Source organism: Podarcis gaigeae (genome assembly GCF_964106915.1).
Source record: "Podarcis gaigeae genome assembly, chromosome: 1".
Lineage (NCBI taxonomy): Eukaryota > Metazoa > Chordata > Lepidosauria > Squamata > Lacertidae > Podarcis > Podarcis gaigeae.
Window position 1 is genome coordinate 79,850,058 of NC_139678.1, and position 13,134 is coordinate 79,863,191.

The 13,134-nt window shown below is 45.2% G+C and overlaps 1 protein-coding gene and 1 long non-coding RNA gene across 2 annotated transcripts; one reads left to right on the forward strand and one right to left on the reverse strand.

Annotated features, from left to right (window-relative positions):
• Positions 1-1,454: 1,454 nt before the first annotated feature.
• On the reverse strand, positions 1,455-5,876 carry LOC310846527. Its single transcript, XR_014565385.1, has 2 exons — positions 5,133-5,876; positions 1,455-2,083 (listed from the first exon to the last, which is right to left on the reverse strand). It is a non-coding gene; the product is annotated as an uncharacterized lncRNA (long non-coding RNA).
• An 885-nt stretch (positions 5,877-6,761) lies between these two features.
• Positions 6,762-12,191, forward strand: FTH1 (ferritin heavy chain 1). Its single transcript, XM_083743162.1, has 4 exons — positions 6,762-7,069; positions 9,360-9,506; positions 10,941-11,066; positions 11,861-12,191. Exons 1-4 carry the CDS (start codon positions 6,959-6,961, stop codon positions 12,023-12,025), a joined length of 549 nt encoding a protein of 182 aa, XP_083599288.1. The 5' UTR covers positions 6,762-6,958; the 3' UTR covers positions 12,026-12,191.
• The last annotated feature ends 943 nt before the right edge of the window (positions 12,192-13,134 follow it).

Below are 13,134 nucleotides of genomic sequence, written 5' to 3' on the forward strand. Positions count from 1 at the left end.
CCAGATGTTGCTGAACTCACAACTCTCCTTATCCCTAAGCATTGTCCACACGGTTGAGAGCTGTAGCTCAGCAACATCTGAAGGGCACGCCGTTGGCAATTCCTGCATGACAGCTTATGCCAAAATAAAGGGACAAAGAACTCAGTTACTTTTTTTAATGTGAGAGCCAGACTTTTTTTTATAGATTTGAGCTCTGTTAACCAAATTGTGCTCTTTGGTGTGACGAAGCTATCTAGACTCTGCCTTGTGAAGAGTGTGTAATAATAAAATTTAAGGTCTTATATATATAATAAATTTTCATAAATGTACCAGCCAAGCACGTACATAGATCAGCACAGGAAGACTGACCTGAAACCATTTTGACTCCCAAACTGCAAGGAGGGAGGGGGTCAGGGAGCCTTCCCATTGTCTCAGGAATTGGGAAATCACCAACTCAAGGAATGGGCAGACTACCAGGAAAGGCAATCAGGTAAGGCATTATCAGATAACCTGACAGACAGGAAAAACAACAACATTCAAATTTCTGTTGTAGACCACCTTTTCTGTGATGTAGGTATGATGTTTGTGGGGGGTGGTCTTGGGTTACACCCCTTCTGTGATTTATGTATGATGCATGGTGAGGTGGTCTTGAGCTCCAGGGCAGGGAATTTAAAATGTCTATATAAGGGCAGGCACACTTTGGTTCTGGGTCCTCCCCCTTTCCTGCTGTGAGGGGAGCACCCTGTTGCAACAGATAAAGATCAGGCTTACTAGCTGCTTTGTTTCTCAATATTCTCTGGTTGGCCTCAGTTATTTTCTCCTACCAATAGGGAACCCATGTAAGGACTCTCTGCGGGCTCTTGGATACCCCATAAGGGAAAAAGGGCAGATTTTGTTTACAAGAAGCATATTTCTCTTTTCTCCTGATAAGTGGGGGCTTTTTCTGCTCAACTGATGCTGGTCCCCCCCTTGCATATTCTACAGCTGTTTCAATCCCATTTGTGTAACTTTTTTAAAAAAAAAATCCCACATGCCCAAGTTGCAACATGCTGGCTTTCCCCTCATCATATGAAGAGCATAAGTGTGGACTCCTGAATGAGCAGAATGTGGAATGGCCACTGTGAGCTCAGCTTTTGGGCATGGTTGTAGGACAAAATAGGGACTGACAGCACACATGAGGGATTGGGGGCAGGAGAAGGGACATGGATGGGGATTAGGAAACGACTGAGTAGGAGGAGGACTCCCGGCTGTTTTTATTGTCTCTGCTTGTCTTTTGGAACTGCTGATATTTAACTAGACCTGAGGTTAAATGCCCCTGGTTCTGGCGCCAAAGGAGGGGGGGTTTCCTCCCTATGCAAATAGCTTCAAAGGACTTCAGCAAGGGAGGGGGAAAGCTCCCTACTTCTGCCTTCTGGACAATTCCCCAGCCCTGCTGCAGCTTACATTTAAAAATCATAATAAATTACCTGGGAAGGGCAGAGACATATGGTATTTAATGACACTGCCTAGTTCGGCCCCTGTTTAAAAACAAGCAGCGCTCTCTCACTTACTTGCAGCGAAGGGCAGGGCTAGACTTCCACAGCCATCAGACCTACCAGTCAGCCTCATTGTTTACCAGTTGTGTTTGCACAGTAGCTGGAAGGGGGCTGAAGTGGTTATAGGGAGTGGAAAGTCTCCGTAATTGCATTTCAACAGAGATATCTTTCCCCCTCATTTGCCTTCTTGTGTTTAGCTTCTGGAATTTTTTCCTCTGACACCTCAGCTCAGTGCCTGAGGGACATCTGCTTCTCGTCTTGGGACTGAACCCTCAACAGTGTTCTCTCTGTTGTGTAGGGTGGTCTGGTCCTTGTGAGGTGGTGCCTACATACGTTGAAATACTTTTGAGGCAGCAAATCAGCACCAAGGTGACTGCTTTCCAATCTCCCTGCCTGCAGACAGCCCAGGAGGCTAAGGGAACTGGTAGATGAAGAACAAAAGGAGGGAGTGGCTCAAGCTGGCTGGTGTGAGAACAGCATTCTGGACTAGATGGGCCTTTGGCCTGACCCAGCAAGGCTCTTGCATTCTGGCAAATAAGAGTGTCAGCATTTCCAGCGGGATCTGTGGCCTGGAGAACAAAAAAATGGCTCGGCAAATCAATACAGGTTTTGGACATTACAGACACTTCCAACAAGTGGCCCAGTATTTCTCAGCAGTACAGTACCTTGACCACTGTATACAGCAGCTTATGTATTGGGGTTTATGGAGTTGCAGCAATAGCTTCTCATTCACAGTACAGGGCAGTGGCAGGCATTACCTTTCCTAATTCTGACCTATGCCAAAGGGACTGGTGCAAGAAAATGTACAAATTATTACCAGCACCCCTGTGAGTCATGTGAGATGAGTAATTGACCAACGCTACTTGGTTCATCTTCCAGTGGGGTTCTGTGGCACTTCCCACTGTGGTTTTAATTCTGCATTGTGTAGCTCTGCTTTCTTAATATTTACTACTCTGATTGGCTTTAACGTGACATAGCATTTTCCTGTGATTTGGCTTTCTTAAAGGCATTTTCAAAACCCAGGTTTTGCTCTCCTAATCTCTTAAGTACTTTGTAGACTAACCACAAGGTGAAATTTCTGTAGTTTGTTTTTCCTCATTGTTGCACAAAGTTCCTTACAGGGCATTGCATAGTTTGCCTGACGTAATTGGGTTTCTACAAGTGATAGCCCGGATAGTTACCCAATGGAACTTTTACACTCATTTCCTGTCTGGGTGACATGTCAGATTCAAAACAAACAGCTAAAGAAACTAAAAAAAAGTTACTCTGCCTAAAAGCTTCTTCTCAAAACACACTGTAAGGTCAGATCCATAAAGTGCTCTGCTGATCAAAGCTATTCTGTGAGAACTGCAGACAAACGTATGGGTGGCTAATTCAAACAATTACTCTGGCATCTCTTACCACAGCCCCTTAGCATCCAAAGCTCCTTTGCTTACTTATCCCTTCCTGCCATCCATTGGCCTCTCCTTCTAGAAGAATCCTTACAAACACCCTTCCCACATGTTGAGCAGGAGACCAGGGTGTCACCGGGTAAGCAGGGACATCTGCTGCTGACAGATGCCTGGACTGCATCCCTTGCCAGCTGTGCATTTGGTGCATATAAGGAGAGCTCCTACAAGTGTACCAAATGTCTAGAACTCCCAAATGTCAGGAGGGCAGACAAAGTGATGTACTAGTGAATTGTATGGATGGCAGATACTACAGCAAGGGGGCATGGCTTTAAAGTTGTTGTTGTTGTTGTTGTTGTTATATTTATACCTCACCTTTTCCCCTGATGCAACTCAAAGTGGCTTACAATTAAAAATAATAATGGCTAAAAAGACAGAAAAAACAAAACTATATACATATATAAAATCCATTAAAAACAAACATATAATTACAATAAAAACAGCATAGCACCAGCTCTTTCATTAAAAGCAATCAGTTCCTCAAAGCCTGTTGGAACAAGAACTTCTTCAACTGCCTGCGGAAGGGCAACAAGGAGAGAGAGCCAGTCTAGCTTCTCTAGGGAGGGAGTTCCAAAATCTGGGGGCAGCCACCAAAAAGGCTCTGTCCACAAGTTATCCTGTGAGGGTGGAAAGATCAAGAGAAGGGCCTTCCCTGAAGATCTCAAATGTTAGGGAGCTTCGTATGAGGGAATAAGGCTTTCAAATAGGTGGCACTGTGGGTTAAGCCACAGAGCCTAGTGCTTGCCAATCAGAAGGTTGGCAGTTCGAATCCCCATGACGGGGTGAGCTCCCGTTGCTCGGTCCCTGCTCCTGCCAACCCAGCAGTTCGAAAGCACGAAGTGCAAGTAGATAAATAAGTACCGCTCTGGCGGGAAGGTAAACAGCGTTTTCGTGCGCTGCTCTGGTTTGTCAGAAGCGGCTTAGTCATGCTGGCCAAATGACCCGGAAGCTGTACGCTGGCTCCCTTGACCAATAAAGTGAGATGAGCGCCGCAACCCCAGAGTCGTCTGCGACTGGACCTAATGGTCACGGGCCCCTTTACCTTTACCCTTTTAAGCCGTGTAGGGCTTTATAGGTCATAACCAGCACTTTGAATTGAGCCTGAAAATAGCTTGCCAGTAGAGCTGTTGTAGAAGGGGGTCCCATGGGGGACTAGGCTGTATGTCACATGTTTCAAAAGGCACAAGAGGACCATGCGGCTGCACAGACTAGCTTGTCCCATTTGCCATGCCTGTAGCCGCTCCTCCCCATATGTGAGATGGAGCCCTTCGTGCAAACTGATAAATACATATAGAGCTTCTCAGTGAATGGAAGCCCATGAGGAGTTTTGTCTCTTATTTGCCTTTCTTTGAGGTCTCTGCCTCCTTTACCTAATCTCTCCATTGTTGTTGTTGTTTTGTCTCTTAACCCACTGCCGACACTGTCCAATAAAGTTCCTTCCACTATCTCCCCTCCTGTCCTGGCTCTCTTAGCTTGGCTGCCTATTGGTTCTAACTCTTCTTCTTTTGATGGGCTATCTTTGAGGACAGAGGAATCTCCTGGGACATGTTATTTGACCATATTATATATTACTTAATTAACAAAAACCTCTGAGCAGTTTACAATGTAAAATAATTGATTTAGAATCAAGTGCTAGACACAAATATAAAATTTATCAACATACAAATAAAACCAGCAGCTATAAACCAAATATACATAATAGTATTGCATGTTGAAAGTGCATGCTAATTATTGCCCCCAAGGAAGAGCTGTAGCTTGAAACAGGTTAGATGCCACGACATTTCTAAACAATCAATATTTAACTGCCCTGTGATCTTCAGATGGTGGTATACAAATTTTAATCATCATCATCATTTGTACTCAGCATGTTGCGAGTTGCTTTCCTTTTTTGAATATCAAATCGCATCACCCTGACCAAGCTGCTATTGAAATCCTTTAGTTATCCTGTTACTCTCTTTGACAAGAATAAACCTTTTAAATTCGTAACAGTTTGAAGTCTGCTGCTTCTTTCCGACTTTCAGTCTACAAGTTATGGGCTGAAACAATAAGCCTTTGACAATGCGCCCTGGTAATACAAGAGTTTAAAGAGAATCCACAGCCACTAAGGGCATCTATTTTATAATCACTGCACAGTGTTTTTCTACTCTCCGAATCATCTCTGAATACATACCTGATTCTGCAGCTTCCCTTCCCACTAGTACGTTACTGGGGCTGATTCAGGACTTTCTCACTTGGGAACTAAATTTCACAATTCTGCCAGTGTTCTGAAATTCTGAAAATGTGAAGGATGCTGAAGATGACGCAATGATAAAAAAAGAAGTACAGTTATATAGTGCATCATTGTGAAAAGGTGTTTCCTGGCACATTCAAGAAAATGTATACTTGGAGGTTTGTTTGTTAAAAAATCATTTGGCAGAACATATCACCAGACCTCACAGAAGAGCCTTATTGATTTTGGCTTGACGCCTATTTTATGTACAATGAGCACTGTGTATGTACACAGCTATATTTTCTCCTGTCAAGGAGTGAAGTATGTGTGCAATGTATACAGTGCTATAAAGCAGTTTTTTCCAACTCTCTTTTTGATTGAGGAACCCCTGAAAAGCACTGCTGTAAAAGAAGGTGCTACATTTACAGGAACTGTGATTGCACATTAAAACAGAAGAATAAGTGTTTTCTCTCTCTAGAAGCTGCGACCTGGCCATCAGCTGCTCTGAGAGACCAGTTGTCTCTGGGCTCTCTCTGAACACCATCCTAGCCTTGCCTGTTCCATCAGGTTACAGTAGTGAAAAAGAAAAGGCAACAGGGCTATTTCAGCGGCTCTGCTAGGAGACCAGCTACCTTTGGCTAGTCTTCTCCTCCTTCATGGGTCACCTAGCAATAGCTATTCCTTCAGGCTACCAGGCCTGTTATAATTGACCTGTTAAAAGAACTGTAACTTTAAGAACTGGTGTCTTGAGTTTCCTTTTCCCCCTTCTCCCACTCTTCTTCTTCTGAAGAGTGGGATTAAAAACAGTTTAAATAAATAAATAAAAATTTAATTGCAAGAAGGCAGTTGCCCCTCTACCTTGCATTGAACCTCCCCTTGCATTGAACGAACACACTGATTCAACAGCTAGTTGCTTGGGTACTCTGCTTTCAAGCTGGTAAGATGCCCACCACCCAGAGAAGGCTGGAGATGATCTTTGCACTGCCAACACTGGCTTGCAAGCCACTTTTAGAACCATTGCACTACATCACGATGATTCTTCTCTCAGAAGAGATGAAGTTTGTGTGTCACTATTTTTCCAGTCTCTTGAGGTTACTGGGGATGCCAACTTGGAATAAAATATTGGGGGCGGGGCGGACACGTAAGCCCCGCCCTGCATAATCGATCACATGATGCGGCGCACGCACACTATCTAAAGGGTCCCCTTAAAGTTTTTATTGGGGGGTGGGCCCCCTAGAAATTGGCTCCTATGGATGTTACACTCCCAGAAGTATATGTGCGCGCTCTCACGTACACACTGTTTTGGGTTATGCGTTAACTGGCTTCCTTCTCTATGGGGTACCACTGCCTTCGGATCTTTCATTCCCATATTTCAGCATGCAACTTTTATTTGAATTTCGAATAACACCACGACTCAGCGATTTCTCCCTGGAGCTGGAGCCTCCTCCTCGCTCCCGCCGCCTGCCCCCTTTGCCGCGGAAAAAACTGCTGCGTCACGCTTACTCCTCAGGCGCGAGATCGGAGCGCAGCTCTCCTGCCTTCCCTCCGCCCCCCTCCTCGCGCGGCGGTGGGCGTGGCTTTCCCCGCCTCGGATTGTGACGCAGCCTCGGGGTCCGGGTATATACGGCAGCTACGTAAGGCGCAGGGCTTTAGAACGTTCCGACAGACCCGGCCGAGGAGGTTCCTGCTTCAACAGTGATTGGACGGAACCCACCCCTGCTCGGGCCCACCCGACCTCCGCGCCTCCGCCTGCCCGACCCAGCTGCACCACCTACAGCCGCGCTGCCATGGCTTCGTCTCCCTCCCAGGTGCGCCAGAACTACCACCAGGACTGCGAAGCCGCTATCAACCGGCAGATCAACCTGGAGCTCTACGCCTCCTACGTGTATCTCAGCATGGTGAGCTCCGACCTGGGCAGGCAGGCGGGCGGGCGGCGGGGGGGGGGGGGAGCCCTGAACTGGAGCGGGGAATGGTGCTTTGGTGGAGGCGGGGGCGAAGGAAAGGGAAGCAGCGGCGGCTGGTTCTCCCTCCCCTCCCCGGGGGCGCCGCCTCCGTCTCTGTTTACTAGCCGTGCATTGGCTTGTCCTTGGAGGGCGAGCGAGGCCTGCGTGCTCCTGCAGGCGGATCCCTTCGGGATTCCTCGCTGTAAACAACCGAGCGGTTTCCTTTCCCGAGGAGATCGCGGCGCCCTTCGAGCCGCTCCGCTGCCCTTCTGCAGACGGTGCAGAGAGGCTTGCCCTCTGCCCGTTGGAGCATAAAACGGCAACGTCTTGTGACGCCTTAAAAGGCCCAACAGGTTTTTTTTCAGCCGCGGGCTACTTCGCTACTCATGTCGTAATAAATCTGGTGGTTTGTTATTTTCCGAGGAGCCGCAAGGCGCTCCGTTCCTTTTTCTTTTCCTCCCCCTGGAGCAGCCAGCCTCTTGCGCAACGCGTTCCGAGCGTGAATCGGCTCGGGAGTCGAAGAACCGCCATAAAAAACAGATCCTTGACGCTTGCATTTCTATGCTGTTTGTTTGGCCGCTGCTGGGAGCCCAGTGCTAAGACAGGAGGCTTGATCCGCTCCCGCTGCGCTGTAGCGGTTTTCTTGGTTCTCCGTTCCTGCTGAGCGGCAGTTTTGCTGCGCGCACCTGCGGCGGGAGCGAGAAGCACATCGCGGCGCGCCCTGCCTCGCGCCCAGCGGGGCCTTCCGTGATGCTCCGTGCTCGGCTTAAAGGTCAATGCAGCTTCTGCGCCGCTGGCTGGGGTTGGCAGGCCCGGCCCGCTGGGGTTTGGCAAACATTTGGGCACTGCGCTGCCGGGACCGGCGAGGAGGGCAGAAAGCAGCTTTGGGGGGCACCTTTTGACACAGCCCTGCTAGGAGGCAACATGGGGTGGACTCACAAATAAGCAGTTGGTTGTATGCTTGCCTCTGAAGAAAAGGGGATTGCATTTTAAAAGTTAATCTTTAACCAGTCCTTCCACATATACGTTTGGTATAAACAGGCTTCCACTGTAATGTTTGTACTAGCCTATGTGAACGTGGAGAACAGTAGGACTTCAAGATGGCTATCTTAAACTTGCCAGGAGGAGGGTGGGTGGGACGCTTGGGCTTGTTAACGCCAATAATCTTCAATGAAGCTTCAAACACTATGTCGTTTGGGGTGTAGGTGTAGTTACAAGCCATTTCTCTGACCCTAGCTTGAAAATGTTTGCCTTTCACTTGGTGCCCACTGTTTTGAGTGCTAGAATGTACTGTAATGTGCTGAGAACTTAGATAAGTGGACCACGTGTGAGCAATCTACTGCTCGTTGCTTGGTATAGTAAAACAAGCTTTATTACTTGTCTGGCAGCATCTAATAAGCAAATAACAGATTGGCCTGCCTATTTCAACATGCATTAACAGTTCAATTTGCATTAATTAAAGCAGGCTGCCATATTACAAACTCCGCTAAAGGACTAGGATCACTCCTTCAACCCTAAAGCTTTTATCAGCGTTAGTTGGAAAGTAGAACGGAACATATAACTAGCTTGTAAGCAAATGAATAGTACTGCTTTAAACAACCAAATTACACAATTGAGCAAGCTAGAACCTATAAAGTTGCTGTTGGAGCTTCCAGAGACCTGTTAAAACTAATTTATTCACCTGGACTATGTTTTACAAGTGTATTAGACAGATTAGATTTAGACTTTCAAAACTGACTACAAGGGCCTGGATTCTTGAGACAACATGGTCTCAAAGAAGCCACAGGTTTCTGATCCTGCTTCGGAGTGTCATGATTTGTTTCATAACTAACCTTATCAATAATGGTCACTTTGATAGTTATTTTCTTACTCCTAGACCACAAGTTGATCATTTTAAGTGTTCAGCAAGCACCATTGTGCTGTTAAGGGCCAGGTTTTCACCACTACTACTAAATAATAAAATCAACTAGATTTTCCACATCGAGGTCACTTTAGCTTGTTGTGGCTTGACTGAGGCTGGAGCTCCAGTGCTGCTATACCAGAAACAAGTAATAATGGAAACCTTTAATGTGGCCAAGTTTGATAGATTTGTTGATCAGTAGTTTCAAGAACTGCCCTGTAGGAAAATAAATTTGCCAACCAGTAGCAGCAAGTTCCTGCCTGCATATGTCAAGTGATATGGACATTGATGGTTGAAATACATGGTTCCCTGATTCTAATGAATGAATCTGAACTTTATTTGCAGTCCTACTATTTTGACCGTGATGATGTGGCCCTGAAGAACTTTGCCAAGTACTTCCTTCACCAGTCCCACGAGGAGCGTGAGCATGCAGAGAAACTTATGAAGTTGCAGAACCAGAGAGGCGGCCGCATCTTCTTGCAGGACATCAAAGTGAGTTGTAAAAGTGTGGTAAATACAGTGCTGTTGCTTCCTGGACTGGGATCCAGATTAAAATTATGAAAGGAACTAAAATGTGCTTTCCAAAGACTGAATGTATCATTAGATGCAAAATCCACAGCTAGTCTAGAGGTTACAGAAGCGAAATCTGCTTAAGAAGAGTTCATGAATAACGGACCTCATAGGATGTAGCGTTGCTAGATTATACCTGTACACCAGGGTGGGGTTGAGGGAGGGGAAATATCCCTTTGTGTAAACAAATTCCTTGCTTCCTGTACAAAACTACTTGGGGGTAATTTGAAACTAGAACACCCTCACCAACATTCACATTTTAATTATGCATGGAGTTATGAGGGCAATTCAAAACTGGATTCCCTCCCCATGACCAATCTGAAGTGGTACAGTCCGGCAGTAGATAAACTGCAGCACTACGTGTAGTTGCTGATCACGTCTTGCTTTGAAGTATTGGTTTTCAGACTGTGTGACAAGGAGCCATAGGGGGGTTATTGTGGTGGCTTCTCTGATAAATTCTAACTGTAGGGCCAGCTTTTCTGAAATACAGCTTTACCACCTCTGCATGAAAAAGGAAAGTTAAGGTCAGTTCACACAGGCCAAAAGTGGGTCCCATCAGGCCTAGCCTGAACACTATGAAGTGTTAGCTACCTAGGATTTCCTACAGTCCTTTGCAACTTGCAGGTGGTCTTGCTGGCCAAGCTGACCAGGAAAGAGTTCCTTCAAGCTTAAAGTGGCTTGAGGTGTCTTGAGTTACTAGTGCTTGGCTGAAAGATATGTGCAAAATGGAACGTGCCCTTCGTTCTGCAGTGAAAATGCAGCTTGAGAATAGTTGCCATGGAAATTGCAACATGAACCAATCTTCTGGTGATTATGTAATAAACAGGGAACAGCTCTAATCTGCAGATAAATATGTGGCGTTCCATATAACTTCAGTATTCAGTGATAAAGCAAGTGGCTTGTGTCAAAGGAAAAAATACTGACCGCGGGGCAGGGGAAGTGAGAGGAAAGTCTGATCACAAGTAACTTGAAGTGTAATCAAGAGCAGTTTAAATCTGCATTTGGCTCTTTCAGAGCATTTGGGTTTTTATCGGCGTCTTAGCTAGCTGCTGTCGTTTTTGTTGCTCTTTCCTTGCTATTAGGGATGAGAGGAGAGGTAGATGGAATCTGGCAGTGCCTGGAGCCGGGTTAGAAGCAGCCAGTTAGTTTCAGGAGCTGGAGGACATTGCAATAGACACATTTTGCGCTGGAACATGCCCTGTAATGAAGTATTTAATCTAAAGCGTATTCATAGATAAAGGGCCCTAAATTTGTCCTGTAAATACTTGCCAGTTATTCTGATAGGTGTATGCTGTACTAATAATCCTTGTTATTCAGTGGTTCAGCTTTGAGTGTAGTTTCCTTTGCTTCTATTAGAAACCAGATCGTGATGACTGGGAGAGTGGATTGACAGCAATGGAGTGTGCTTTGCACTTGGAAAAGAATGTGAACCAGTCACTTTTGGAACTGCACAAGCTGGCAACTGACAAAAATGACCCCCATGTAAGTTGGAAATTAACGGAAATAGCATGTTTGTCTTTGTAAATGATATGCTCAAATACTTGCTGCGATTGAAAAAAAGCAAGAGGTAAATGAAATTTGAAACAGTAAAAGAACTGGGCTGAATTGGAATTCCACGCTGGTAGGTGGAACTGTGTGTTCAGAGAAGCTGTGGGACTACAGAATGTGTTTGTGTGGGTAGAGAACTCGACACCATGAGATTTTTTGCTATTTTTATTTAAAGAGACCATTTCTAGCCTTTATGCCTGCCCACACATTTCCAGGTATTTTTGCACTACATACTAAGATTGCAGAAGTGAGAAGCTTTCAGATATTTTTCTTTTGTTTTAGAGGCTGGGTGGGGCTTTAGAGTCCTTACTTCTTTAGTAGCTAGCAAAAACTGCAGAACACATTGCAAAATCTGCATAGTCTATACATGCAACAGAATTTGGTCTTCATTGATACAGATTTTTCATTTTTAGCATGGAGTACATCCCTGCCTGGATCAAGTAGTAGATCGTGCTCTAATTCTTGAGCAGCTCTCCTTTAATGGGAGTTGGTAAAAACAAAAACCCTACACGCTACTTGTGTGCTACATCTGTTCAAAGAGAATCTGAAGGCAGAGCTGCATTTTAAGGTCAAACCAGGCTTTAAGTACTGGCAGTACCTTGACTGTTTGACTTTGCTCATGGTTTCATCAGGAAACCTTGACTTCTTGATGATAGTTTTGAAGGCTGTTTTGCTTTGCTGGCAGGATCGATAGTGTGGTGTGCCTAATACATCGTTTTATTTTCCAGTTATGCGACTTCATTGAGACCCACTACTTGGATGAGCAAGTCAAATCCATCAAAGAACTGGGTGACCATGTGACCAACTTGCGCAAGATGGGGGCACCAAAATCTGGAATGGCAGAGTATCTCTTTGACAAGCACACCCTGGGAGAAAGTGACAGTGAAAACTAAACCTCCCGTGAATGCTTCAGCAGGGACTCTTACCTTCTTACTCAGCTGTGCATGTTTGTTTGTTTTTTGTTTATCCATACTATTGTCCATAACTGTATAAAACCATCTATTGTTCTTTTTGTGTTGTAACTCAAATGCCCAATAAAAGTGATTTGGTTCCACTAAATTTCAGTTGTCCTGTAGTATGTATATAGGTCAAGTGTTGGCAAAGTAGTGAGAGCAGGGTTTCTTCCAAACTTAATAAATCTTTTATACCACCTTTTTTAGGAATACCACCCAGTTCTCTCCCCCAAGCTCCACCACAAGGCCTACACATTTATCCCACTAGTCTTTTAAGTGAGGTGGAGGGGCTTAAACTTCTAAAAATTGCTCCATTGCCCACACTGGGACTTGCACAACCCTGCAATCCTATATGCTCTCATAAAATTGTAAAGTTTGGAAACCCCAAGGGTCATCTAGCCCAACCCCCTGGGATACAGAAATATGTGAAGAGTATGCTCCATTTAACTCAGTGGTACTTCTAAATAGACATGCTGTGCATGTTTTCAGACTTCTTGAACGTTCTGTTCTCTGTGCTGGATTCTCATCCTGTGTCTTCCTTATAAAAGCACTTAAATGTGACCTCTACATCAGAGAAATTAAATTATACATGTAGCTTAAATCTTTCAAAGTCATGCCATTGTGGAAATGAGCTACGTTTTCATAAGGGGGCAGGGTCAGTTTTAACAAGTGGGATGTTTGTTTTTAAAGTTCATGGAGGAGTGTTGAACTGTGAGCCTAGCGACATGTCTGGGTAAATTATTTTCTAAAAATTGATTCTTCAGTGAGGCTTGGCAAGTTAATCACTACTTGAAATGCTGCTCTGCCACCTTATAACGAAGATGGTTGAGAATGCTAAGGAAGGGTGGGATAAGACCCCACTGCGGATATTAGTATGGTATTTCTGGGCCTTAGCCCTCAAAATATGCATATGCACACACACATGAATGTCTCTGGTACAAAATTGCCACACAACCAATTGGATGTGAGCTGCTGCTGTCGGCCATTTTCAAGCCCATTCCTTTTCCAGTAAGTTCAGTGAAGGATGTGAACTCATGCTTTAGGATCTA